A 27,516-nucleotide genomic window follows, 5' to 3' on the forward strand; every position below is an offset into this window, starting at 1 on the left:
GTGCTTCTTCCAAAAGCTGTGCCACCAAAATACTTGATGGTTTTACAAAACACACTTTGCACCACATAATCAGTTCATGCATTACTATGATGTTGCTGTCAAAACCTTGCCTGCCCACCAAACCTTACAGCCTGTGTGTAGTTCATTACACTTAAATAATTTTTTTGTACCTAACAAGTCATCTCTATTTAATGTCATACATATGAGAGATGAAAGTCGAAATGGTGATATACAGTCAAGTTACAGCTGCAGTCAAACATTCTCTCCTTTATTTAGCTAAGACACTAAAAAACAGTGATGCCTGAAGCTACGTATTGTGGCCAAACATGCAGGAGGATTATTTAGAGAGGCTGATGCTTACTGATTAATTGTCTACTGAATTTGCATTAATCTTTTGACAACAGCAGATTTTTTTGTACTGATTGACACATAAAAAAGTAAAAACTGCTGAAATAGAAATAATTTTCTTACTTGATGGGACTTTATCTTCACCAGATAAATCTGTAGTCTGGTCTTTACCCGTTTACGTCATCTGAAGCAATAGTGATGATAGCATGACTCTTTTTTGGGGTTGCCAATAAGCTGCCACATATCCATGAAATATATTCCTATTAAAAAGAAAGTTTTTTAATAAAGGAAACAGTTACTATATAAAGCACAATCAAAATTCATAAGATGCTGTTCTGATGACACATCATATCCCTATATGGCACCCACTTCCTCAAAAGAGTTTTTGTGGTCAAAAAGTTATTATAACATTAATTATCTGATTTGTAAAGTGATAGAACGACTAATTATGATTTATTTATATTTTAACATGGTAGGTTTCATACCTTTCAAATATATTTTCCCATTAAAAGACAAAGTTGATATAAATTTTGTTTATTTTTAAAGTTACGTCACTGAATAATCTGAAAAATCTATGAAATAGTCCTCAAAACACCAATAAAATCAAATGCTTTTTTCAGTTTTCAAAACAACTCTGACATTTGTATGAGACAGGCTGAAGCTGCGCTGTGACCTCAGCCCAGTCAGTTTCCCATCACTGAAAGCAGTAAACCATCAGCGATCACCAGGGAGTTCTTACTTGCATTGTGTTTTGTGGCTCTGTCTATTTGCATGATGATTCAGCAATGATGACTAAATTTCTCTTGTAAACCTGTGTGTGGTATCTTTTGATATTTGATATGCTGAGTTTTAGGTTAATGACAGGTTAAAGGAGAAAACAAATAAATTGTAGCCTCGTCTTGCTGCAATGGGTGACGTGGATCAGATGCACTTACTTTATGCATCACCAGGGTTTAGTGAACTGTACAAGTACAATCCTTTTATTTGCAGCACTTTTCTGGTGGAAAAATTCCAGTTGTATGAGCAACATGCAGTCTGAATGAGCACAAGTTTAAGTTTCATTTCTCAGCAACATCTGTGAAATACAGTGAAAATTAAATTAGTTTGGAGAGACATTCAGTTAAAAAACATGTAACATATGTAAACATTTCACAGCCCTCTGATTTACCAGTTCCACAACTTTTCTAAATATTCCAGACCAAAAAACATTTTGTTTTAGTGATACAAAAATCAAATTAACTGCCCACAGATGCAAAAATGAAGGGTTCAAACAAGTGTCTAAATTGGGTAGTAAGCAAATTTCTCCAGATGTCTGCAAAGCGGCTGCTGCTTTATTCGCATGTATTGACCCACAAGACATATTTTGGTGTTGCATAGTTTTAGAGGTATGAATTTCGGGGATAATATTATAAAAATCTAATTTTACCAAATAAAGTGTTTATTAGAAAGAAACCGTGTTTGGTGTATTTTTAGTGGGTGATTAGTAACTTATTTTCCTCTAAAGTGAAATAAAAAACATGACAGAGCTCATTTTGCAGCGGTTTCATACCACAACGCTTTATTAACAGAAAGGAGCCCCCTGTCTGACAGTTTGGAACAAGAACAAAACATACAGCAGAAATCATTCATGAAATATTGAATACATCAGTGTTGTTAGGCGGGCACATTTCTCTTAGACTATAAACTGAATGCAAACCTCTAATATAATGTAAGGAGCCTCTGGTGCAGTGCCGTCAAAATTTATGAAAAAAAAAAACCCTAATTGAAGGGCGTGCATATAAACTCTGATATAAACCGTGCACACATCATATGGATAAAATAAACAACAGCGGTTTGTCTGTTTAAGATGAAAATATTTAAGCCAATCAAATTTAAGGACATTTTTGGGAGTTAACAGGCATGAAGCTACGACAACTCTTCATCAGTCAAACGCAGTTTTAGTCTCTTTCAATCAACTCACCAGACTTCAAATGATACAAACACACAAATGAAGAAACACTTTTAATAAAAACTTAACCCACTCCCTCCCCTGCAGTGCCTCCTTTCGGCTCTTTTTTGTCTTCTGCCAAACCCACAGTCAATATAAAATTACCCAAGCCACAGAGCGAGAGGGTTTGAGGGGGAAAATCCACATTTTTAAAACATATGCATTTCCAGTTCCCCTTTTGTTCTGTTATTAAAAGCAGCACTCGCACCAATCACAGGGGACAACTCTGCCTGCCGAGTCTCCAAGGCCCACATACCTCCACACGCCTCCGCTATCTCTGCACGCAAACCAGCCACTTGCAACAAACAACCTTACACGGACATCCTGAGTGAATCTCAGACAACACATCAAATTTGCTCGTTTTTATTGGAAGAGAGCTGATAATTAGGATGGAGAAACATGAACAAAATTCTCTCATTCTTATTAGTTTGTATTCAACTAGTACAGAAAGTTCAGGTTACACACTCTATATAAAGTGTTTCTAAGGGATAGACAGAAATGTAGCTATTTACATTTAACTTAATACGAGGAGTTTGTACTAATAAAATAGATTTATATTTGTACAAGAAAAGCTCTGAAGGTTCACACTAAAAATACTAAAAAGGAACATTTATGGCCCAATTGGCACATTCATCCATTCACTGAAAATTACACTAATCTTTAGAAACACTTTCAAAACTATTCCAAATTCTCCTTCTAAGCAATACACAGATTAATCTTCATGCAAATGCACTTTTTTCCAGTACGCAGTAAATCCACGCCAGTGCTGTGGGTGGGGTCTTATCTGTCCGTTCTGCAAGACAAACCGGTGCTTTTCACAGTGAGATGGTTCTGCTAAGTTCTGTTTCAGAGCAACGTTAAGACACGTCCCTCCTTGTGTTGCCTGATGATTTTCTTGCTGGAGGAGATTTATCAGCTTTATGGGTTTTTTGTTCACACCGATCGAGTCTGAAGCATCAACTAGAAGCGACTAGGAGGCGTCTGTTCCAGCTCTGCGCTGCCCTGGGGCTGGGCTCCACATCTGCGCTCAAAGGCACAAGCATTGCAGCTAAAATTGGCTTGTTTTACTATTATTGTTTTAACATGGCTTTTTATGGAGGCCAGATGTCATGATTAGCAGCTTTCTGTCCTGGTTCTTTGTACCCCACAATTATCTTTTGATGTGAAATCCATTTTACACCATATGAGTCTACAGGCCATTGCTGCAATGCTTCTGCTTCAGTCTCATTTAGGAGGTTGGGGAAGGCGTCCGTGGGGGGTGAAGGCGGCTGCACTGCCGCCACCTCCTGGCCTGAAAAGATCAAGAGAGACCTCTTGTTCCGAAGATGTGGTCAAACTCGCTCAGGATTAGCTCCACTGCCTGGTTCTGGTAAATCATGTTCACCGCCATGTTGCCATTATCACACTCTGGGCGCATCAGGGTCGGCCCAAACACAATGCCGATGTTCTGGGTGGTCATTCTGTTGGTGTCGGACTGTTCCAGCACTCTGCAGAAAATATAAAAGTTAAAAATGCGTATACATTTGTCGAATACGCACCACCTTTAGTAATAAACCTAAAAGGCAAATGGTTGAAATTGTTCTGGAAGGAGAATGTAAAATTGATCCACCATGTGAAGAGGCAGTCTAAGACAATTAATCACTTTTACTCAATCTGAAATAAAGAATCAAGCTTAATTTATCCACAACATTTAAACTTTCTTTAAGGTTTATTGGACCTTGGCTGTCAGAAACCTGTTTCAGTAAAACACATTTTCAAATGGAAATGTTTTCTTTATTGAGTAAATCCAGAACAATTAATGATTTGGACAAGAAAAGATTACTAAGCACAAAAGGAAGAATAGTTTAAAGACATGCTTTTCAGATTATCTACAGCACACAGTATTTTATACCTTCAAATCTGGACTTCCCTAGACTCATTTCTAACACTTGCAGCTTAGTTATTACTTAATTTACATTCAGCTCTGAAATATCTTTTTAGCAAATATTACCTTTAGTAGCCTGCTAATTTTCTATTTATTCCTTGCTCTCCATGTGTCTCATTTTGTTCTCCATTTATGAGGCTAAGGGTATCTTTACCTGACAAACTAACTACCTATCAATTACCACTTATTCACATATCATGTAGTCCTTTTTTTATTGCATGTTTACTTTTTACTTAACTACTAATTCTCTCATCACTGATGACATTTGATTTAATTATTTCTGAATTGCTTATTTACTATTTCCACTTATTCAACTCTTACTTTCTACTTCCAATCCCAACAAACAAAAATCAGCAAGATGTTAAAGCAAGAAGAAAATGACTTAAACATTCAAGCCAGAAGAGACACTATAACATGAGCAGAAGAGACGAGAAATTATGGTGGAGTAAGAAATTAAAAACTATCAACCAGTTTAATAAAAATTGGTCCAATATGTTCTCTGCAACTACTTAGTTTAGTCACATCCTGCCTGTCTGTAACAGTGACACAGACCACGTTTTATGAGCAATGAATTCTGAAATTCTGATCATTCCACAGGCTTGAAAGTATCTGTCTTCCAACTGGACTTTTCTTGTTTTGCTGATTCCTGACATTTCAAAGAGGGCCACCATGAAGCTGACATTTGAGGCTTTGAGTCAAATGTCTGAGCTACTCTTGAAAGAAGTGCCACAAAATTGGAATCTCATTTCTGTCCCTTAATGAAGATGAGCTGAAAGGACAGACTAGCTTCTCATTAGCCCTGCATAGAAACAGGGCTAATGTCCAAAAATCTGGTACACAAACAATATTCCAAGCCGGTTCAGATCTATTTCTATTTTTGTTCTGCTAATCAGATGTTACCAAGTTAAGATGGCTCTTAGGGTTGCAAACTAATGACTTTTGCACTTTAGATGTGTTCTTAAAACACCTACGTTAGTGTGTTTGACTGTGTGGTACTAGCAGGGGACTCAGGAATGGGTTAAAGCCACAGCATGAGGCATTCTTCTAAAAATGCCATTCCCACCAAGCCACAGAAGAAGCCAGCAATTGCTCAAAACTTCCACATTAAAAAGAGACGAGGAAAAAAAAGGAGCGCACAGGGAAGAGGGAAAAAAAAGACATGAGCGAGGAAGAGGGTGAAGAGAGAGAAAAGAGAGCGAGGTTCCAGTGGTGGCGGCGGTGGTGTTGGTATGCCTTCCAGCAGACGAACCACAAGGCTCCCATGGGACCTTCGAGGCAAAAACGAGAAGAAGGGAGAAGAATGAGGGAGAGAAGGAAGAAAACGATGAGGCGAGGGAAGGAAGAATGAAAAGAGTGACAAGGAAAGAAAGGAAGTGGGGAAAAAAAGGAGATAGAGAGACAGAGGTGGGGGGTGATTGAGCAGGGAGATAATAAATGAAAACCAGAGAGAGGAATGACATGAGAGGGAAAATGAGGGAAAGACACAGACAAATTCATGGGGTCCACCACACCCTGGCACAAACATGAGCTTCAGAACACGAACCCCTGAAGTGGAAGAAAAAAAGCCATAGGCGGTAAAAAACACACATTTTATGTAGTGCAAAAGGAACTGGCTCGCAGAACATCATACACCATTCATCTCCCGCCAGCCTTTTCATCTTCACAGTAACCCAAACTTAACAACAGCGTGATCCTGGTACACTTCAGGCACTGCGGCCAAAAGAATCGCTGACAGGGAATATGAAGGGACACGCAGGAAAACTACTCCCTCTTGTGGTCAGATTCAAGGGGAAAAGAGTTGGAGAAATTATATCAGTCAGCTGTCAGGGTGCTTGATGAAATTCCTTTAAAAATTACAACAAACAGAAAAGACTAAAACCCAGAGGTGCACACAAACACATCAGGTTCAATGAATTAAATCTCATTTTAAACCCGTCTTACCGTCTGAGATGCCGACACATAAACTCCAGGGTGTCATGGTTTGGGGGGGGCATGTTAAGCACCAGACACTTCAGCCGATCCACTTTGTCCATGTGGTCCGTCATCTCTGCAACACAGGGCAGAAGATAGATCATGTTAAAATAATTATCACCCATGTGTGTTGCAATTTCTGCACTTTAACAGGATCCAAAACCTAATTTACATATTCACTGATTAACTCTGCAAGAAGCCGCTGTTTCATCTGATACAGCAGTATGCTGTTATCACGTATCACCACAGCGGTGTGACAAACAAAATAGAAAAGTGCTGACTGTAATAGGAACAGATAAAACAGCATGCGTTATGAATATTTATTTTACCCTAATGTGAATTTTTTTTTTTGTAGGGCGTGATATTCACACGCGAGATTATCTGCTACAAAAAAAAAAGTCTAGAATAGACTGATATTGAGTCTTATCAGGCAAGTTAGGCAAATCAAATAGATTAAATGAAAAAACATGTTTTTCATTTAAAAAGCATGTTTTGTCTTGTCGGAAAAATGTCATATCTGATTCATAGCAACATGCTAAATAATAAATGAAATGATAGGAATTATTTTACTGCAGAGTTGTCATGCATCACCTTCATGTCGAGAGTTAGAACAGCATTAGAAAATTCCATAAATTCTAATTAATTTAGCCATGCCATTTTATTTTGGGACAGTTTTTGATATGTATCCTGTCTCTGTGCAGAGTAATATGCCAGATGATAATACTTCTTCAGTAACTCTTAATTAAAAAAGCCTTCATAATGAGCAAGAGTCCTGATGTGAGTTAAATGAAATATCTTACTACTCAGATTTTACATTCTCTTCTCTGGTTCCCTGTTTTATCTAGGATGTAGTTTTAAATTTGTCTTTCAATAAATAATCATTTAAAGTTCTGAATCTTGCTTCATCTTATGTTAGAGACCTGGAGGTTTTATATGTTCCCAGCAGAGCAATTCGCTTTCAGACTGAATGTTTGCTAGTAATTCCTACAGTTCCAGCTATCAGGCTGACGGATCTCTAGGAGCCAAACACCCTGTCCATGTTTAAGACCAGCTTAAAGCTTTTCCTCATGGAATATCAATCAATCAATCAATCAATCATCAGTCAATCATCAATCAAGTGTATTTGCATCATCACTGCAGTTCAAAGTGCTTTACATCATAAAACATAAAAAACCCCATAAACACATCAGATAGTTGAAAGCTGTCAAAACCACAAAACCAATAATAGACGTTACATTTTGTCAAGTGCCATCATTAAAAATACCAATATGCATCAAATATGTTGGTCAAAGTTTAATTCATTATGGTTCAAAAGCAAACAGGTGGGTTTTTAACATTGATTTAAAGTAACTCAGTGTTTCAGCTGTTTGCAGTTTTCTAGCGGTAATAACTGAAGATGTGTGCTGACTCTAGATCGTTCCACTTTAGATTCAAAGATAATAACTTCAGTTTTGTTTCAGTACAACTGGAGAAAGTTTTAGCACATCCACACATTTATCTGTTCTACGCATCTACAGTATTCAGTGATTGGATGGGTTCAGAGTCACCTAGTGACATCTCAATGTAGAGATTGTGTCAGATTTCTTATGGTAACTAAACTTATTGCCTCTTATAACCTGAGTGGGAACTGAGTGGGAGCTAGTGGGAACATATAGATATTGAATAAGAGGGGTCCCAGGATGGAGCCTTTGTGTACCCCACATATGACTTCTGACTGCTTCAAGGAGAAGTTACCAATAGAAACAAAGAAATCCCTGTTCTTTATTAGATTTGAACCAATTGGGTTCTGGATCAGAAAATCCTACGTAACTCTAGTTTCAATATGGTCGACAGAGCCAAATGCTGTGCTGAGATCCAACAAAACCAGCATTGTGGTTCTTCCACAGTCTATATTTATGTGGATATCATTGTGGATGTCATTAAAGGTTATAGTTGGAGTGGTTTAAGTTGCTGTGAGCTATCTCTGCCATTATGGTGTTGCTGGACAATCACTGACCGTTCTCCTTCACTCTGCTCTCCATTAATGCATGTTTTATCATTTCTGTTGCCATTCACTTGGTGTTCTCTTTATTTCTCTCTCTCATACAAAGTACTCCTGGTCATATGTTTTGTTTATGTCTCATTTTTCCCCTCTAAATGTTCTGCTGGATGAGGTAGTTGGCCTTTTGATTTACTGGAAGTTTCTTCAAGTGAAAAGGGAGCCATTTCTCTTAACTGTCAACTAATTAATGAGGGATTGCAGTAAAATATCATCTGTTTTTTTTTGTTTGTTTTAAGATAAACAATGTTTCAAGTGGGATTTTCTCTCTCTGACCAATGCATTTACACATACAGTAGATATGTTGATTGTTGATTGACTTGCTCTGCTTTCTGATTTTCTAAAGCAAGATTAGCTGAATTCTTGAAGGTGTGTTTCAACAGTTTAATAGCTACTTAAAAATGACCAACCACTTTGACGTCTTTTTGTCTGGTTTCCATGCTCACCACAGTACTGAGACTGCCCTTGTAAAAGTGTTCAATGACATCCACATAAATACAGAGTGTGGTAGAACCACAGTGCTGCTCTATTGGACCTCAGCAGAGCATTAGACACTGTTGATCATGCCATATGATTGAAATACATTGAAGATATGCTGTTGTTGTATCAACTTTCCAAATCCCTCAGATGTTCTGGTCTAAGTCTGCTCTGCATTTCCATAACCAGAACCAAATATGTAGAAGCAGCACCAGCTTTTATACCCCACTAATCTGGAACAACCTTCAAGAAATCTGCAGGAATGTTGAAATACCGAGTTCTTTCAAATCAATGCTAACAACCTATTCTTTAAAGCTGCCTTTGATTAATAATAACTGATACAATAATTTATACTTGTCTGGATTGTACATTTTTATTACTTCTCTCTATTTTGAGAATGTGATGAAATGTTTCTTTTTTGTTTGTTTATTTTGTTATGTTTTTATCACACAATAAACACTTTGATCTGCCTTATTGACTAAATTAACTATACAAATAAACTTGACTTGACTAAAAAGACCAAAGTTCCTCTGGAGTTGCTACAAAATTCAATTGCAAGAGAGCTGATGAGGAGCAGAAAGCAAGCTCACATAACTACAATTTTAAAGTCTCTTCAAATTGAAGATTTCATCTCAGTTCATCTTCTTATGGTTAAACTATTTTTACTGTTTTTGTTTCTGTTGCGCTACATCCATCTGCCTCTCCATTCTAGCTGTAAACAATTATTGTCTTATTCACTGACAGGCATTTGTTGGTTTGACTGTTTATTGTTTAAATGTCCTTCATTTTTAACTACTGTAAAGCTATTTGTGCTACATTTGATTGTAAGAAAACCGAATCTCACTGTTATTTTTATTATAAGTGGATTTAACTGAACAATATTTAACTAACTTTTATTCGAATTTGGTCAGCTTGTTCTGAGACTGTTGATGTGGAATGGTGCTCAATCAATAAGCCAAGCTGAATTATGTAGATTTATGGCTTGTTTTTGTTAAGAATGGAGTCGACTGAGAGGTTCTACAGAAGTGGAAAGGAGGAGCAGATTTAAACAAATGTATTGAATTTCAACCGTATTATGTTGTCTCTAAAAGAGAAAAATGAAACTGCGAACATTTAAAAATAATTAAAAACATTACTGTTTTTAAAGTCCACCCTCTACAAAAGAAACATAGCTCAGTTTTTGACAGTATATAATTATAACTCTCTGGGTCTTGGAATTGATGCAGAAGAACTGTTTTGATCCTGTCCTTTTAGCCTTTAATATATACTTAAAATTAGCTAACTAAAATATATCCCCTTCATTTCTCCATTAATGTCAACAACATCTCCGCATTTCTAAACAAACTCATAAAAATATTTAAGGAGTAAACAAATGCACTGTCTCATATTCAATCAAAGGCAGAACATTCTAGGATCAGACTGGCTGATTGTAAGCAGAGGTAACCCTGACAGCTGTTAACTTCTCCAGGAGTCCAGTAACCATCAAAGCTAGCATTGCACGGCAGGGCTGCAAAGACGGAGACTCTTGTTCAAAAAGAACATCACTGTCCCTCTGCAGTGAGAGATAAGATAGACAACTCAGGAGAGTGCAAAAGACAGGTTTGTGGATGAATGAAACTAAAATAGAACAGCAGAGTCTTAAAGCCTGGACTGAAAACTCTTCAAAGCTGATGAAATTTTATTTCTTTATAGGGGAGACTTTCCAACATTGAAATAGTGACCGATTTTTACAACCAAGACATGGCTTGGCCAAAAACACAACCTCTTACTGATCCAAATACCATCTTCTACTCTCTGTTTTTCCATCCAATAATACAAACCTCATCACTGATACCAATATAACCAGTACAGGTTGTACTTAAATCATTGACATTCAAGCACACTCTGTACCATATGTTTACTGCATACTCAAACGAGGTCATAAGGAAGAGTTCAGGAGCGGCAGCATGAATATAACATATTTTTAACCTCATAATTCGATGGTGACAAAGTGAGAAAACACCAGAGTGAACTCTGTCCTGGATTTGACTCAGTAAGAGCAGAACCCTAGTGTTTATTCATTATGAAACAAGCCGAGGACAAACACAAAGAGATTAAATCAAAATATTTTCTGTGCAGGTGGTCTGGTGGTCTATATGTTTCCGAAGTTGATTTTAGAAATCAGCCAACACAGATTTAAAATACTAAGAGCAAAAACTAAAACATGTCATACAAAAATGTTGTGAGGTTTAAAACGTTTCAGATCAGTAACAAAGCTAATTATTTTAATATGCTTAGAAAGGCAATTTTTTCCACTCACATCTGCTGTGAGGCAATTTTATAAGGCAAATAAAAATGCACAGTGCAGTGCAAACTTATTTTATTCCCCTGGAACTCAATATTAAATAGAACAAATTGTAAAGTGAAAGTAACCAATAGCTTTCAATTTTGTCATGAGAAAATTTCAAAAATGTGACAAATATCTGCATTCCCCATTCACTTTGATACCCTTAAATAAAATCCAGTGCAGGACTAATTACTTTTCAGTGAATAGTGTCAGCTCTGCATGTAACTTAATCTCAGTACAAGCATAGCTGTTCTGTGAAGACTTCTGAGGTCTGTAGTAAAACATTAGTGAGCAAACAGCCTCATAAAGAACAAGGAGCAGAGCAGACAGGTCAGGGATTAAGGAGCAAAAACTCACGGAGCACTGTCTATCATCTGAAAATAGAAGGATTTGGCAAAACTGAAAACCTGTCAAGACATGGCTGTCCACCTAAACTGACAAACCGGTCAAGTAGAGCATTAATCAGAGAAGCAGTCAAGAGGCTCATGGTAATTCTGGAGGAGCTGCTGAGATCCACATCTATGGTGGGATGATCTGTCGACAGGAAAGTTATAAGCTATGGATTCCATAAATCTAGTATATTTATGGAAGAGTGGCAAGAAGAAATCCACTGTTAAAAGAAAACCATAAGAAATATAAAGTCATAAGCCATGTTGGGGAAACGGAAAACATGTGGAAGAAGGCTTCTGATTAGATGAGACCAAAACTGAGCTTTTGGCAAACATGTGAACCCTAAATTTAACACTATGGTGGCAGCATCATCTTGTGGGGACAGGAAAGCTGATACAGTCAAAGCATTTTCTTGTGTTCACTCAAAAAACTTTCAGATATTATTGTAACTGAAGATGGTACTACAATATCAGTGGGGCTGCATACAAATCCACACCACAACTTTCATATGTCATTTTGGAAAAACAAAAGAAATAAACAAAATAAAAAACTATGTGTCACATTTCTTCCAAGACAAAACTGTGCTCCAATTTGTGTTGGTCTGTCACATAAAATCCACAAAAAATACATTGATGTTTGTTTCTATAACATTACAAAATTTGAAAACCTCAAGGGGTATAAATACTGATTCAAAGCACTGTATTTACATTTCTCTTTGACAGACCGATTAAAAATTATTGCCATTTTCCAATGTACTTCCTGTGTGTTCAGTGAAAGACTGAATAAAATGTGCCATATGATATAACCCATGTGAAAGGGCGCAGAAGGCGGTCACTCACTGACTGTCTCCACGATGTCAGTGAAGAAGCCGTAGGGAAGGAGCGGTTCAGGAAGCTCACGAAAGAAAAGTTTCAAAGCTCCCGTGACGACATGAACGTCCTCCCACTCGCTCTCGTCCAAATTCAGCTTCTCCTCTGAGACAAGGAAGAAGATTAAAAGGGAAGGGGGAGGAGAAAAGAAAAAAAAATCAGACAAATGAAGTCAGAGGAAGAAAATGAAAGAGGAAAAAAGAAAGAGTTCAGTTGAACCACATGACGTAAGCAGCGAGTTAATTCACTTCAGGGCTGAGGTGTAACATGAAGGCTGGTAGCTGCAGGACGAAGATAAGGTGAGAAAAGTAAGAAAAAACACAAAATAAACACCTACGCTTACACAGACACACTCTTCAGACGATGAAGCACACTTCTTTTACAACAAGTCTGACTAATGCTTCTCAAATTGAACCAAACACTTTGAGGAACAGCAACCTGTACAATTCTGAAGGGAGAAGCATCAGTCAGTAGAACAGCTTCTGACTGATGCTTGTAAAAACTGATGCATGTTAAAAAAAAAAGACAATTCTCTGCTCTGTCCACTTGGTGGTGCCCATGGACTGTGTGATAACTCTGTACAACCTGCTGCATGTTATTACATCAGAAATCTTGAAGCACAGAGGCCTAAAGGGACACACACATCAAGCAAACAGTATCACAACAACGACAAAAGAGGGGGAAAAAAATGCTATTCTGCTCCCGTCTGCACAGCAGCTCAGCTCTGCTATAGTCAGCTCTCTGGGTGGGCATTGTGGGGACCTTATCCCCCCAGTGAGGCATTCACATTATACATTGCACAAAACACAAAGCAGGCTGAGTTAGAAAATAAAGCAGGCCGATTTAATTCTCCTTCTGCCTGAGACTACCTTGTACCAGGTCCGCTGGGAACATGAAACGGCCGTCTGTGGTCAGCGCCCGTTCTGCAAAAACCAACAGTTATTCAGACCGATTTCTGCTGCGTCCGCTTTATCAACAACGAGGATGTGAAGTGTACGTCAGGCAGTAACAAATTTCAGTCAGGTTAAAAGTCACTTTTATACTTTGGACATTATCTATAATCAACATTTAAAAAAGATTGTAAACAATCTTTAAATTATAGGGATTAACTTATTTTGTACATATCTAAAACGTTTTTCATGTTACGCTAATTTTGTTTGAAAAGTTATCATTTATTGAAATCATGTTTTTTTACATTTTAGGTTACATTTAAATGGTAAAGACCGAACATTTATGTAATATAACCAGAGTGCACAATTATTGTATTCTTCATAATAACAGCTATATTTTTGAGTAAAAGAGGGAAGTAGAAAACTGAGCATTTAGGCTAAATATCATTGTCACAGAATTAGCAGGAATTGGCACAAGTGCTTTTCCACCCTCCTCTCCATCATCCTCACCGTGGTCCACCAGAAAGCGAAGTTTCTGAATCACAGCCAGGTTTCCCGAGACTCTGTAGATGCCATCAGTGTCTAGTCCTGCAACACATCACACACACACACACACACACACACACACACACACACACACACACACACACACACACACACACACACACACACACACACACACAAGTTAGACACCAGAGGTAACCTTTTCGTCTGACAGTCCTGGCCATGTGAATCAATAAGTAATTTAGCAAATGAAGTGTGCTGTGTCAATCCTTGAATTTGAGAGAGAGTGGAGATGAGAGAAGTTTCACTATGTTTTGCAATCCAAAATAGAAATAAAGACATTTTACATGATTGCATGACATCCTCTGACTACCTTGAGCTTCTTCGTAACATTTCACCATCTGTCGTTTAACAATTGCCCTACAAAGGTTGAGTAAAAATGTCTTTTGTAAATCTATAGCCACTAGACAGATCTAAAAAAGAACAGCAAGCTCACATTTGTTACTTGCTGCTATTATAACTGTAAGCTTTTTATCTACAATTAATTTTCAGTTTGTCTTGTAATCCAACAGCTATTTAAATGTGTGACTATGTCATCTGAAAAACTAATTTTACACTGATTCAAACAAAATAGTCTGGAAGCGCTATTTAAAACAAGTAGGAGTTTATATTCATAAATGTAAAGTCACTTCCATCTAATTATGTACAACGAATGACCATGGTTAAATTTTGAGGAAAAAGTGAAGAAACTAGCAAGCTTGAGAAATCAAACCAGCTGTGAAATATGGGAGAGGCAGCATCATGCGTTGGGGGAGTCTGGCTGAGGGAAGAAGTGATGAACTTCACCAAGCCGGTGGCGTCATAAAAAAGCAATATCTGTAACACTAAATGAAAGCCTCAAGACATCAGCCATGACTGTAAAACTGGGAACATGGGATCTTCCAAATGGACAATGACCCTATGCCTAAGGTCAAATTGCTGACAAAAGAGCCTAAAAACAGCAAAGTTAATGTCACCTAAAGAAATGGCCTACAAATCTGAATTGGCTAAACTAGTTCAGAAGGAATGAGAAAACTCAAGCAAATTATTAGATGCTTGATATGTTCTTTTTTCATATTAATTGATTAACTTGTTTTTCATCACATGATCCAGACAGATTCATAATTAGTAGAGTGTGGAAGGTGTGAAGTACTATACTCAAAGAGAAATTAATAGTTTTCCTCCTCATCTGTGACAGTAAATTGAATAAATAAATTAAAACTAAAGAGAAGAATCTACTTAAGTTTCTTTAACCTTTTGAAGAGGAACTGTAAATAAGGAAATGTAGTTCCTTGTTTATCCAAGCAAATAAACTTTTTTTATACCTTTAAGAAATCAGAGGGTATCCTGCCTTTGTTATGTCTAGTTTTTTCGCAAGATAAAAAAATATATTTATCTCACTTTGTCGAATAGGTTACATCATAGTCTTAAATGCCTTGAACTCACGATGTTATTCCCTTGACATATTTAATTAATCAAAACCTGGTTTTAGAATCCTAATAGCTTTTTTTCCTTCTGAGCATGAAATATTCATCGCTGTATTGTTTCAAAACAAGTCAATTTTCTCTCATTTATCTCTCCCAGTCTGGCAGCTGTCATGAGATCTTCTCTGGATCACAACATTGTTGTTTTTGCTCTCCATTGGGCCATCACTACTATTTCTAGCAGCTACGGTTTAGAGGATTTATGGCACAAATCTGTAAAAGCAGTGGGCTCAGAGTTGCTGTCAGCTGATGCATAAAACAAATTTCAGGACCTTCTCCCCCCCCCCAATGTCCACAGTCAGCTGTGATCACGTGTTTTCAGTGACTGTACCTCTCTTCTCCACAGCCTCTGTGCAAAGTCTGACGAAGCGTGGGACGGTGGTCCTTTCTCTCTCGCAGAGCATCTCCAGGCGGCAGCCAAACACCTGATCTGAGGGGTGAAGACAGATGGACACAAAAGGGCTGTTTTTTTCCATGTTGGTTTAAAAGGTTGTTTTCATCATGTCAGAGCTACAAGATGCAGTTAATCTTCCGAAAACGACGTTCAGTGGGAGAGAAACCCCCTCTCGTTTGAGTCAGTTCCCAGCATACGTGTTTGCTCTCACACTAGATGATGCAATTCAACTCATGCACTGTACTCCATAAACTATAGAGTAACTTAAATGTGTGGCAGCAATATCCAGCTACAATGGGAGAGTTAAAAAAAGAAGCATGCAGCTAGTAACAGCCACTAACCTCAAAAGCACATTCTACATTTCTGCCTTCCACAGTAGAAGTCACCCTTCCAATAATCTGAATGTTAATTTTAAATCACTATAAAATTACATTTTCTGACACAAAGAGAGCCTTTGGAATTAAGTCACCATAAAATGAAAAACCAAGACCATATACAGATGATTATGGGTCATCTGGAACTGTAAGAAATGACAGCTTATCAGCTTTGTTGTCAACAAAAATCAGATTATTTTCTTGACAAGAAATATCTTGCCGAGGGGGATATGTTAAACGGATTTGCGACAGCTTACTCATAACATAAAACAGGATGAAGTAAGCATGTTTATTGTCCCAAAAGGTTCTCTCTAAAGGAAAAGCAGACAGAAATTGTGAAAGTAAAAAAGTGAAGGAATCAGGTCTGAGCAGAGGTCACAGCACGGCCACGGCAGACGGATCTGGTAATCTGGTAATGAGTCACCAGGCAGCCTATCGGGTCAACCATGGATGCTGGAGGCAGCGTCTTGTTACTCAGTTTATAAAATAACTGTTTTAACAAGTTGTTTTATTATTTTTAGCTGCTCTCTTTCAAGTTCAATCAACTTCCCTTCCAACTTCTAAATGTCTAGGGTCAACTTAAAGCATCTTTGTGGTTAGAACCACAGCAAATATTATCACATCTACCTGAGTCCACAAGTGGACATTCTTTCCTGTGGTGAAATGAAGTCACACTGGGCTTTCCACAGAGTTGGCAGGATGCTAGTTTGTTCAATCTCTAAACTACTGGCCTCAAACATTTCTCTTGACAACGGTTCCACACAGAGCAGACTACAACTGAACTGAATTATGAAACTTTTTGTAATCCAAATTTTAGATTTGGGTTGGATGACCTCTCTATGATATGTCTGAATTTTTCTCAATAACATGCTGTGAAAGAAGCTGCAGTCATTATAACTTTAAACCAGTTTGTTTTTAGCACTGAATGATAACCGATTTTGGTTTATTAAAAATGATTTCTGACTATTTATCATCAACTAGTTTTATTATTGTTAGATAAAAAGGACAAGATGTAATCTGTCATGCTTTTTCCCCCCAAAAAAGCACACCTTCTGAAAAGCCAAGTGTTCATATAGTTCAACTCCTTTTTTTGAAAAGATAAATAAGGAAATAAGGAAAAACTATAAAAGAGGTCTTCGATAGAACAGAAAAAAGATTTTTAGAGAAAAATTTGGTGAATAAGTCTGTATTGATTATGATACTTCATGTATTCAAATATGTTTTTTTGGTCTTATTTGTTTTTAGTGAATCACTGTGATGTGCTTTTTAACATAATCTATCTCTTAGATTTGCTGACAAGTTATTTCCTACTGCATGTTAAAGTCTTCTTTTAGAGAAAGCTAAGTTGAAGTTGTTTTGCAGTGTAGCTGGCTCTAATGTTTTCACCAGTAGACCTGATGGGACATGCATGTATATTTGTATTTATAGACCAGGCATTATGATATTTCTCTGAAAATTCAAATGTTACTTATTTCATCCAGCATTTAAAAACAAAGCTTAGACGAGGTGCTGAAGTATTTTCCTCCTAAAGCATTTGAATCACGACTTATTAAACGGCTCATAAAGAACATTTTGAATAACATTACTGCCCACTGCAGCTTAAAGAAGGATGAATAAATTATGTTTTGTTACTAGTGTGAAAAAAGTTACTTACTAAACAGATCAGGAGAATTGCATCACAAAATCACCAGGGAATGTGGCATCACTGCAGGATAAATGCTGACACTTCCTGCCTGCCATCATAACTTTAATCTGTTCCACTTAAATCACACAATCTCTTTACATAACTTTTTTAAAAATCTTGTGATTCAGCTTTAAGAATAATGTATTATAATAATACATCATTTTATGATTCTCCATCTATACTTTTCAATAAACATCTTGGTACTTAGATGTTAAGACAGAAATCTTACCTTTAATGAGCCCTTTCTCCTGCAGAGCCTGCAGAGGAGGTCTCTTCAGGATCAGCTTCTTCAACCGGGTCTTCACTCGTTTCCTCTCCGTGTTTTCCAGGTTAGACGCAGAACGAGGGACTATACAGGGAGAAGAAGAGGAGGCAGCAGAGAGGGAAGACAAGGTAGAGGAGGTCAGTGCGGGGCGTTCGGCTGCGGGCCAGGAGAACAGAGGAGGAGGGATGGTGGTGAGAATGAAAAGCGGGAGCGCCGGGCGACGGCGGAGGTGAACAAGGACTGACGGTGGGATTATCTGCCACGGGGGCTGAGCTAAGAAATAGGTGGGCTTGATGGAGGAGATGATGGAAGTCACGATAGAGAGATGCAAGAAGCCTGCATGGAGGTTCAGAGAAAATAGTGATAATGCTGAGAGAGGCTGTGAATCAGAGAGGAGGGGAGGAATGGCAGGAGTGACAGAGGCAACAGGAGGGCACGACTTACGAGAATTTCTCCTGTCATCCTCGTCGCCGCTGTGGTCCAGCATCTCCACGCTGCCAGCTCGCCTCAGAGAGTACTGGAGGACATTTTCTAATGGATTTTCCCGATCCTGCAGAATGAAGAGGGAGGTTGATATTGAGTAATACTGTACAAGAGTTTTAAACAGATCCCAAATTTATTTATGCATTTCTTTCAAGCTAAAGTAATAAGAGAAGCTTTCAAAGACGTCCAAAAAGCCCGAAGAACGATTGATGAAGAAATGGTTGGAAAATGAAACATTTTTCTTTTGTTTTTCAAGAACATTGATTTTTCTTTTGGCTTTTTATCATATTAGTCCAAGAACTTCAAAGTATTTTTTTTAGGTTACAGTCCAGCATCCTCTTGTCTAATATCAATGTTCCCCTTGGCAAGGCATTTAACTTCAAGCTCAGTTGATTTAACATTTATTTGCAAATTAAGGCATTGTGAAGAGCAGGCAAAATACATAGTTTGCCAGCTTTTTTACAAGTAAAAATCCAAAAGGGGCATATTTACCGTACCTCCCCTGAATAGATTGATTCAATTCATATCTCCTTTGCACCTCTGGAGTGGGAAATTTCATTCTTCATTGCTATACAACTTAAGTTTAGTCTTATTGGATAGAGTTCCCCAAATCTAACTTAAAAACACACCTGCAATTTGCAAAGTTTAGAGAGGAATGTTAAATATATGTTAAATTAGTTTACAGTCCTGTAAGGAAAGACACAAATCTGATAATGGACACCTGAACTTGTCTGTGGTCTGTTAATAAAAAAGTTGTTTGATCCTCTGGATTTAGAAGATGCTCGGGAGAACAACCAGGCTCATTAGATCTGTCTGCCCAGCTATGAGAGGCATCTTCAGTTCTTTTGAGGAAATAAAATAACCTTGAAGTTAAACATTACTAATAGATGTAGATTTCTTAAAAAAAATAAAAAGCATTACACCACAAGAGGAAACTTGATGAAACTAAGTCTGAATCATTTGAAGTTGAGATCAGGCACAGATGATGATCTCATTAACATCATCAATCACTTACAGGCTATGACAGACTTGTTTGTAAGAGGTGCTTTCCTGCTAAGTGCAACCAAGAGTGAAACATGAAGTCAGAAAATAATTTTACAGAATGCCCACTATTTCATGCTTCAGATAATCACCTAGAACACTTCATAAACAAAATACACAAATGATACTTGGAGAATTTTGTGAACACGAGTCAAGAATTGAATATGAGAAGTATTAAAATATCACAGCAAAGAGATTTTCTCATCATTACATTAGAACTAAAAAACTTTTCCAAGCAAAATCAAAGTATGAACCCAATAAAAACAATGTTGACAGAATCCCCCATGGGACATGACAGTTATAATGTTTTCAAGTAGCTTTCTTAGCTGCTATCCCTGCTGTCTGCCTACAACAAGACAGCCACACATATTATGTTTGTTCTAGCTTGACCGAAATAGTCACAGTCTGCAGATCTGTACCTTAGCTTATCTGCAGCATGAGTATGAGCAGGTGAAGGGATTTTCAGTACAGATGGAGCATAGTATGCTTAAAAATATTTTTACTCTGGAGCAGCTCTACATCTGTAGCCAGAAAATCGCTGTGCCCCCAAATTGTTTCCATTTAACATTAAAAAATGATTGTTTCAGAGCCAGAAAGGTTTATTTGCAATAAAACTGCAGCATGAAAAACTAACTGCAACTTTCAATCTCCCAACAAGCACAGCCAAGCCTGGGTACAATTTGGAGGTCTGTGCACTTTTCCACATCAGAGACCCCAGCACATACTACTGCAGTAAATATTGGCATGGAAAGAGTGGGCTGATTAATGCAGCTCCTTGGAGAGATTTTATGGGTGCACAATGTGCATCGCACCAGCAGTACCAAAAGTCAAACCATGACTTCTTTTGAGCTCTGTCAAATGTTATGTTGTACCTTTGGCATTAGGCTAGTCCTATTTTAAATTACATATCTGGATGACATTTCCAAAGCCCCTTAATCAAAAGGAGAAACATTTATGTAACTCGCAGGCTTCTGTCTTTAATTTTAATTCACAAGATACCACAAAACACTGGTATTACCTTGTGGTTGTTCAGAACTAAGTTGCTAAAGGAAACAGAACCTAGTAGATGTTTATGAAACCCAAAAACCTGTAGAAACAATTAAATGACAATCAAATAAATATGTCAATGTATAAACAGGTCTCTAAATATGATCTTATGCTATGACAAGTGAGCACAACCCCTAAGCTGAAGTAGACCTAGAAGTAAGTCTGGATGTGAATGTTAATGTTCCTATGAAGCAACTACTTTTATATAACAGGAAACTGTTATAGCCACCAACAGAGAAAAGGTGAGTTGGAACTTCATGTTTCTGTGTCTGTGTTTATCTCACCAGCCTGTCGATGACATTCTTGATGGTGTTGTACCACTCTCTGATCAGAGAGTCTGTTTCTGACTGCAGCAGGAACTCGTTGCCGGTGATGGTCCGTAGCTAAAACAGACACAAACAAAATTCTCTAGAAAACAGTGATTTGATTTAAATGACAGAACAGCAATGACAAAAATCCCAGCCAGATTCAGCTACATTTCTTTGGAAAGGAACATTTAAACTGTTTCTTTTTCCTGATTTTAGGTCATTGAAGCATCATCAAGTCACTCTCATTTCCCTCCTGCACAGGTGACCATTTTCTTCCAGGAATTACATTTTTATCTGCTGTCAGAGTGCACAACTTACATTACTTGTGATTATTTTTGTGATTTTTGAATAAATCACCTGAAAATCTCTATTTTCACATGATTAGTGTGTTACCTTGAAGACATTTTTCTTGCTGGACAGGTCGTTGGCCCAGTTCAGCTTTGCTCCTCTTAAATCCACACTGCTCTCTGGACGGCTGTTTCCTGGTTTCTGAGTTTGATTAACATGTAAAAAGAAAAAAAAAATCTGATCTTAATTTTCTCTTGTCTACATTGCCAGAATCAAGCCAATAATCTCCTAATACATGTATTTTTTCTCTTACATTTAAGGGGAAAACTTTTTCTCTTTATCACATATCTATGCTTTTCTCACAACTCCTGCAGCAGAGTCTATCACAAGTTTTATTAGTCTGGAATGTCGATTCTTAACTTCCTGATAACTGAAGATAACATTAATTAGTTTCATATTCATTACGTGTTGTAAAAAGTAAGAAACTTTGAATTTGTGGTACTTTTAATATTCTAATAATGTTGGTGTGAATGAGCATTTAAAAAGGAAGCAAGTGCAGGCTAATACACAGAGAAGAGGCAAATGCACAAGGTACTATTGCAGAGTGGACCCAACATCACCATACATGGAGAGAACTAGTAAATAACAGAACTAAAACAAAGACAAAAAGAAACAAAACCAGAGGAACTCAGTAGCTTTACTGTGATCTCAGATGTCAACTCTCATGACACGAGACCCAAAGTTATCAGGTTCTAGTTGCAAGGTGAGAAATCAGAAATTAAGCTTAGTGTGCCGGGGGAAAAACAAATTACTACTACAGCTACAACTATATCTTACACATGCAGGGATCATGTGACATTTTAAGATTAAGGTAAGTGAAACTCAAAGTTTCCAAGGAGGAATTCAGACCTCTGCAGACATTGAAGTTGTTCTTTCAACTTGACACTACAAGTGTAGCAATTACATTTTTGTGGCCAATTCCTTGATCTATCAATACAGATTTAAGGCAATTATTATTTTTCCTTAAAAACTGCATGAAAAGCAGAGGTGGGGACACCACGCCTGTCTGAGAGAGAAGTTGATGCACAACAATTTTTTTTACAGTTTTGAAATGACTGTAATTTCAAAAGAAAAGATAAAATGACATTTTGAACTATTGTAAGCTCTTACATTAGCAATTAGCACTATGCATGTGGTTAGCATTTCTAAAGCAGGACTCTGTAAATTCTAGAGAGCGTTCAAACGTATCTTAATCCTCTAATTTCTAAAAAGCTACCAACCTGTAAGGATCCAGCATGCCCACTGAGAGATACGAGTTAAAGGCAGTAAAAGGACAAAATAAGCTGTTAGATATGGAGTTTTTATGTCTACTAATGAGAAAAAAATATATATTTTTATATTTCCAGATGGAGTGGTGATATGTTTAGGATGTACCCTGCCAATTACCCCCACCAACTCCACAATGACCCTACAAGAATAAGCAGAATAGCCAGTGGACGGATGGAGGGATGGTTTCCTGACTTCTGACTGGACACAGGTCAGGGTTCTTGACAATTGCTAGAATCCCGTCATCAGTGAATATTTTGGTGAATCACTACTTGGAATGCGTAATAAATATGTACTAACTAACTCCCTTTCTACAAGTTAGAGGAGTGATTCTGCTCCAACCTAATTCAAATAGATCATCTCCTTGGCCTGTTACCAAGTTTTTCAGCTGCTTGATAATGTCACTATATTCAAATGTGGTGTGTTCAAAAGTGGTGACATTTAAAACATGCAAGATACTCTCCCATGGGACTAGAACCACCCTGTCACAGAGGAGAGATATGAAACATAGAGTTGTGATAATGAAAGATTGTAATCAGGTGTAAGGAGGCAGAACGCAACCCTGACTGAATGTAGAACTGACTTTAAAATGGAAAATGAAGTAAAGTTTACAGTGGATATGAGAACTAACTAAACAGGCCACCATTTTACAATATTTTTGTATTTAAGCAACTCTGAAATGTAATGTTGTTGAAGCTGTGTTATTAATATCTATCTATGTAGACTTGAACAAAAACAAAACAAACTCCCACTGAGTGGGATTAGGACAATCAAATATAGTGACGGTCTGTCAGTTTGAAAACTGTAACTTCTTAAAATCATGATGGAAGTACCTGACCAACGAATAATTAAATCAAGGCCAACTGGCTAATTGCTGCAATATGCACCCATGTAGGTGTCCTAACAGACTCTTCAATGCACAGTCTGACTCTGAATTAAAAACAAATGCAACAAAACTGCTTGTGCAAAATGTTCCCAGCAAACTTTGTCTGTTTGTTGCTTAAAAGCAAGGTTTTTTCCTTGTAGTTTTAGTATTCTTGCTGAAAAGATATAGATAAAAACAAAGACAGCAAAACCATATTTTGTCTGAACTCTCACCCAGCTGGACGGTGTCTGAGATTTTGGATCCTTGAAGAAAACCAGACTGTTTCCAACTAACACCACCCAGGAAGGACTCCAGTTTTTTCTGCAAAAACACATTTTTGTTATTCTATATCAACTCTAGATTTTTATTCTTTTTTGTTCCTCTATTTGTCTAGAAATGTTTTGACATTCCAAATACATTCCATTGTTGCTGTGTTCTCTGATGCCAAAGCAGTAGTGGCCAAGCATAATATAGTATGGTGTGTTATAATTACACCCAAATAGCCATATCTCTGGCAGATATATGATTATTTAGGCAATTTTGTATGTAATTTAGCATGGTGTTTGATGTCATGGCATATAAAAGATTTGACTTTCGAAATGATCTCCAAGACATTTGGCCTCCTTCCTTTCAACCTAATTTTTATCTCCATCCACAGATTTACTATCAGATTCTGGCTGGGCTGCTTAACATTACCAATAATTTCAAGTCAAGAGAAATATACTGATAAACATGGTCACTGTAATCCTAAGTCTGACAGGGTTTTTAGTAATTTTGCTTAAGTTTAATAAAAAAAAAATTATTAACTTTTTAAACTGTTTTTAAAATCCCAATTTATTTTATTTTTTTTTATCAAAAATTGTGCAAACAGAGGAGAATGTGTCAGGGTTATATCACATTTATCTCAAATGTAAACTTATCCGTAATGCAGCCTCACCTCAGCTTCCTGCCTCCTTCTGCAATCTTTGTCTTGTTCAGGAGGCCTGCCTTTTCCAGCTCCTAGGAAAACATGTCAGAGTTTAATAGGTATGAAAACCTGTAACGTTCATCAAGGCATATCCTGAAACAAAAACAATAAAACCTAAAATAGGCAGAGATAGCTGGAATTAAAAGAGTGTCTAAAGACATGTTTAAATGTTATGAGTGAAGTTCCTCAGAGAGTTTTTTTTCCCTTTCTGTAATATAGTGGCTCCTGAGTGAAGCCATTTAACTTGGCTGTTGCATCATTCAAAAAATAGCAGTAGGGGAGCTGCTGTGAAATCTCCCACTGCGGTATGGCCCCGTTTAGGATGCGAGAGAGTAAATACTGTCTGTGAAGCTATACTGTAAGTGCTCAGTGCAGTATGGGAAGACTTGTTAGTGAGAGAAGGCAACTTTAAATAGATACCCCCAAAAATAATGGTGTATTTTTTATAGACAATATAAAATATCTGTTGTAGTAGTGGATCTGCTCGCTGGCAAGGCAATTATTACTGATCCCCCCTTACAAAGTCTGCAAATACATTCAAACATTGTTGATTTAGAAAGTTTTCTAAGTGCATTACTCTTATATTATTATTATAATAGACAATCGTTAAGACTGCTAAAATTGACCACATTCAGTCAGGCTTCTAGACTGACCTTAGTGGAAAGAGGAAGTGGTTGTTTTGGGAAATTATTGTAGTGAAAACATTTCCCATGAATTTATATCCACAAGCAACATTTTAGGCTTTCTCACCGGTGTGCATCCGTCACTGTCCGGAGAACTCTCTGGAGAAGGAGGTTCAACAATGATGTTGGCCACATTAGAGGGGGAATCTCTGTGCAGCTGGACCAGAAACAAAAAGTAAAGAGAGCATTACTAGCACTGTTCACTCATATGTGTTTGTGTGCAGAAGGCATTTGGCTTTGTGTGGTAATTACTTGCTAATTAATCGATAATTATTTCCTCTGCGTTAGCATCGCACACACAGCTGATGAGAGTCTGAACATGTTTGAGTGTTTGCATGGAGGGCAATACCTTTCCGTTCTCAGACAGGATCATAGACTGCGTGTGGCAGAACTGCTGCTTGGCATCATGCTGGGATCCAGAGTTACGGCACTGTTCTTCTGTATTTGTTAACGCAGATGTGCTCAGCGTGTTGGAGGAGTCGCCTCGCTCAATGTTCTTTACCAGCAAATGGTTAATGCCATGTAAAAGACAGAACGAAAATATGAAAGAACCAACAAAGAAATACAAACAGGTGAGTCAATGCAAGTGGTTTAAAAATATGTTATGGTGCTGTGAAGATTTACTTGGCTCCCTTTTGTTCACATTTAAATATTTCAGATCATCAAAGAAATACTAATATCAGACAAACAAAAACAGAGCACTCTTCTTTGTAGGGCTGGTTTCATCCAGCCACACTGGAGGGTTTTCATTTTTAGGGTCATAAGACAGCATCTCTTTTGAACTTAAGTCCAGACTTAATGTTAAGCAAACACAAAGCCATTATTTGTGTTATCCATCCAGAGGTCAACTTTCTGGTGTGTTTTCAATCACTGTCCTGTTGCAAAATAAAAGTGAGTTTGACATTCCTTTTCAATTTTCTGATGGAGAGCAAAATTCTTGCTTTCATCAATTATGGCAGCAGTTCCTTCAGGTCTGGCATCAGCAAAGCAGCATAGGCTGCACACCACCACCATGTTTGAATATATGAATAAATGAACACTGTGCACACCAGCATATTCCACTTTCTCTTAAGGTACCGAGGATGATGATAATGTATTTTTGCCAAATGTGGGATAGAGCACTTTGTTTCTTTTGATCATCAGTGGATTTGCAGTTTTTACAGAATATCTATGCATGCTGTTTATGACATTGTTGTCCTACTGCTAGCATAAAAGGTTCAAGTTTTGTGGTACAACGGTGATCGGGCAATGGGATCAGAAAGAGCTGGTGCAAACTGACCCAGACTGATCGCTTTTGGTAAATAAAAGAAGACAAAAAACGTCATTGTAAAATGGATGCTCTGAGCATTTAACAATAGTTAACAGTTTTTTTTGTTGTTGGTTTTTTTTTTTTCACTAAAATGCTCAAATAAAATTTTTGGTGAAAAATTTCCCAGTAAAAATAAACTATGAGATGTAAATGGACTGCACTTTATCTGTTCTGAACAGATTGCTACTTCTCTAATTTGTTTTAGAAAACCCTCTCAGTTCTCTGAGTAAAATCTAAAATCTGATCTGAAAATTTCTAAACATATATAAAATGCAATTATTTTAAATGCAGAATAGTCATAGATACAGCCCCGTGTAAGAACATATAACTGTGTGAAAAGCTTCTACTTTTTGTGCATCTAAAGCCTTATTAAAGTTCCCAATCTCCGGAACCCAGTTAGAACAATCAGCCTAAAGATCCCAACTGATGTTTGCATCTCTTCATACAGAGAGGATTAACTCTCAGAGCCAAATCTGCTGCTTTGCAAAGAGCAGGCCTTTAAAAAGGGCTTTAAAGCAAGAGCACCCCACTGTGACGCAACATGTTGCAGTAGAAACTGCTTGAGTAACAGCCTTTCTTTTAAACCAGGAGTTGCTGTTTCACCACCTTATATGCATAAATGTTGATCACTGAGAATCAAATCAGCATAGCTGGCTTTACATTAATGTTCTCTACAGTAAAACAGCCGAGGTGCAGGTTTTGGAAATCTAAAAGACTTTTTTGATATTCAAGAGAAGAATTTTAGGCTCCTTAAGCATGAACAAGGCAATTAGGACTACTGACAGAGCCAGGCATGCAAACAAAAAAGGAAACAACTTAACGACTTGCCAGCTAAGGTAACCACTATATTCACAAATGTGTGAAGGAGATTGACTCTCTATGCATGGTAGCCACAAATTAATGTGTTCATGAGTGGGGCTTGTATTTTTGAGAACTTTGAACTGAATAATTGTTTTCAAAATGAGGAACACTGAGGGAATTTTTAAGTTATTTTGATGTATCTTAAAAAGCTGCGCTTTTTGGGGTAAACAACACTGCCTGATTTTTTTTGTCTTTTTCTTTATGGACAGAAGATGAAGCAAAAACACACAGAGAAGCTGCAGCTTTGGAGTCTTCTCAACAACATGGGTTGTCTGTATATCTTTAGAATTGTTAAGAAAAGGTGCAACAAATGAGTGTTTTTGTCAAAGGCAACTTCAACTTTCAATTATTTTTTGTCATTTTCACTACTACTG

The 27,516-nt window shown here is 37.4% G+C and overlaps 1 protein-coding gene across 3 annotated transcripts in view; it reads right to left on the bottom strand.

Annotated features, from left to right (window-relative positions):
• Positions 1-1,875: 1,875 nt before the first annotated feature.
• The window catches only part of arhgap9 (Rho GTPase activating protein 9), a 57,940-nt gene continuing 32,299 nt past the window's right edge, over positions 1,876-27,516 (bottom strand). For 2 of the 3 annotated variants that reach the window (XM_028002672.1, XM_028002673.1), the window contains exons 8-21: positions 25,322-25,468; positions 25,040-25,129; positions 24,260-24,321; positions 23,556-23,643; positions 21,237-21,332; positions 20,820-20,918; positions 18,409-18,514; positions 17,929-18,048; positions 15,579-15,677; positions 13,731-13,808; positions 13,200-13,253; positions 12,301-12,435; positions 6,201-6,306; positions 1,876-3,822 (exon numbers count right to left, since the gene is read on the bottom strand). In XM_028002672.1, the coding sequence (XP_027858473.1) occupies positions 3,636-3,822; positions 6,201-6,306; positions 12,301-12,435; positions 13,200-13,253; positions 13,731-13,808; positions 15,579-15,677; positions 17,929-18,048; positions 18,409-18,514; positions 20,820-20,918; positions 21,237-21,332; positions 23,556-23,643; positions 24,260-24,321; positions 25,040-25,129; positions 25,322-25,468 (1,467 nt within the window). In that variant the 3' untranslated portion in view covers positions 1,876-3,635. The remainder of the gene's footprint in view (positions 3,823-6,200; positions 6,307-12,300; positions 12,436-13,199; positions 13,254-13,730; positions 13,809-15,578; positions 15,678-17,928; positions 18,049-18,408; positions 18,515-20,819; positions 20,919-21,236; positions 21,333-23,555; positions 23,644-24,259; positions 24,322-25,039; positions 25,130-25,321; positions 25,469-27,516) is intronic. The other variant, XM_028002674.1, reaches the window with a different exon arrangement.

This window comes from Xiphophorus couchianus, chromosome 20 (assembly GCF_001444195.1).
Source record: "Xiphophorus couchianus chromosome 20, X_couchianus-1.0, whole genome shotgun sequence".
Classification (NCBI taxonomy): Eukaryota; Metazoa; Chordata; class Actinopteri; order Cyprinodontiformes; family Poeciliidae; genus Xiphophorus; species Xiphophorus couchianus.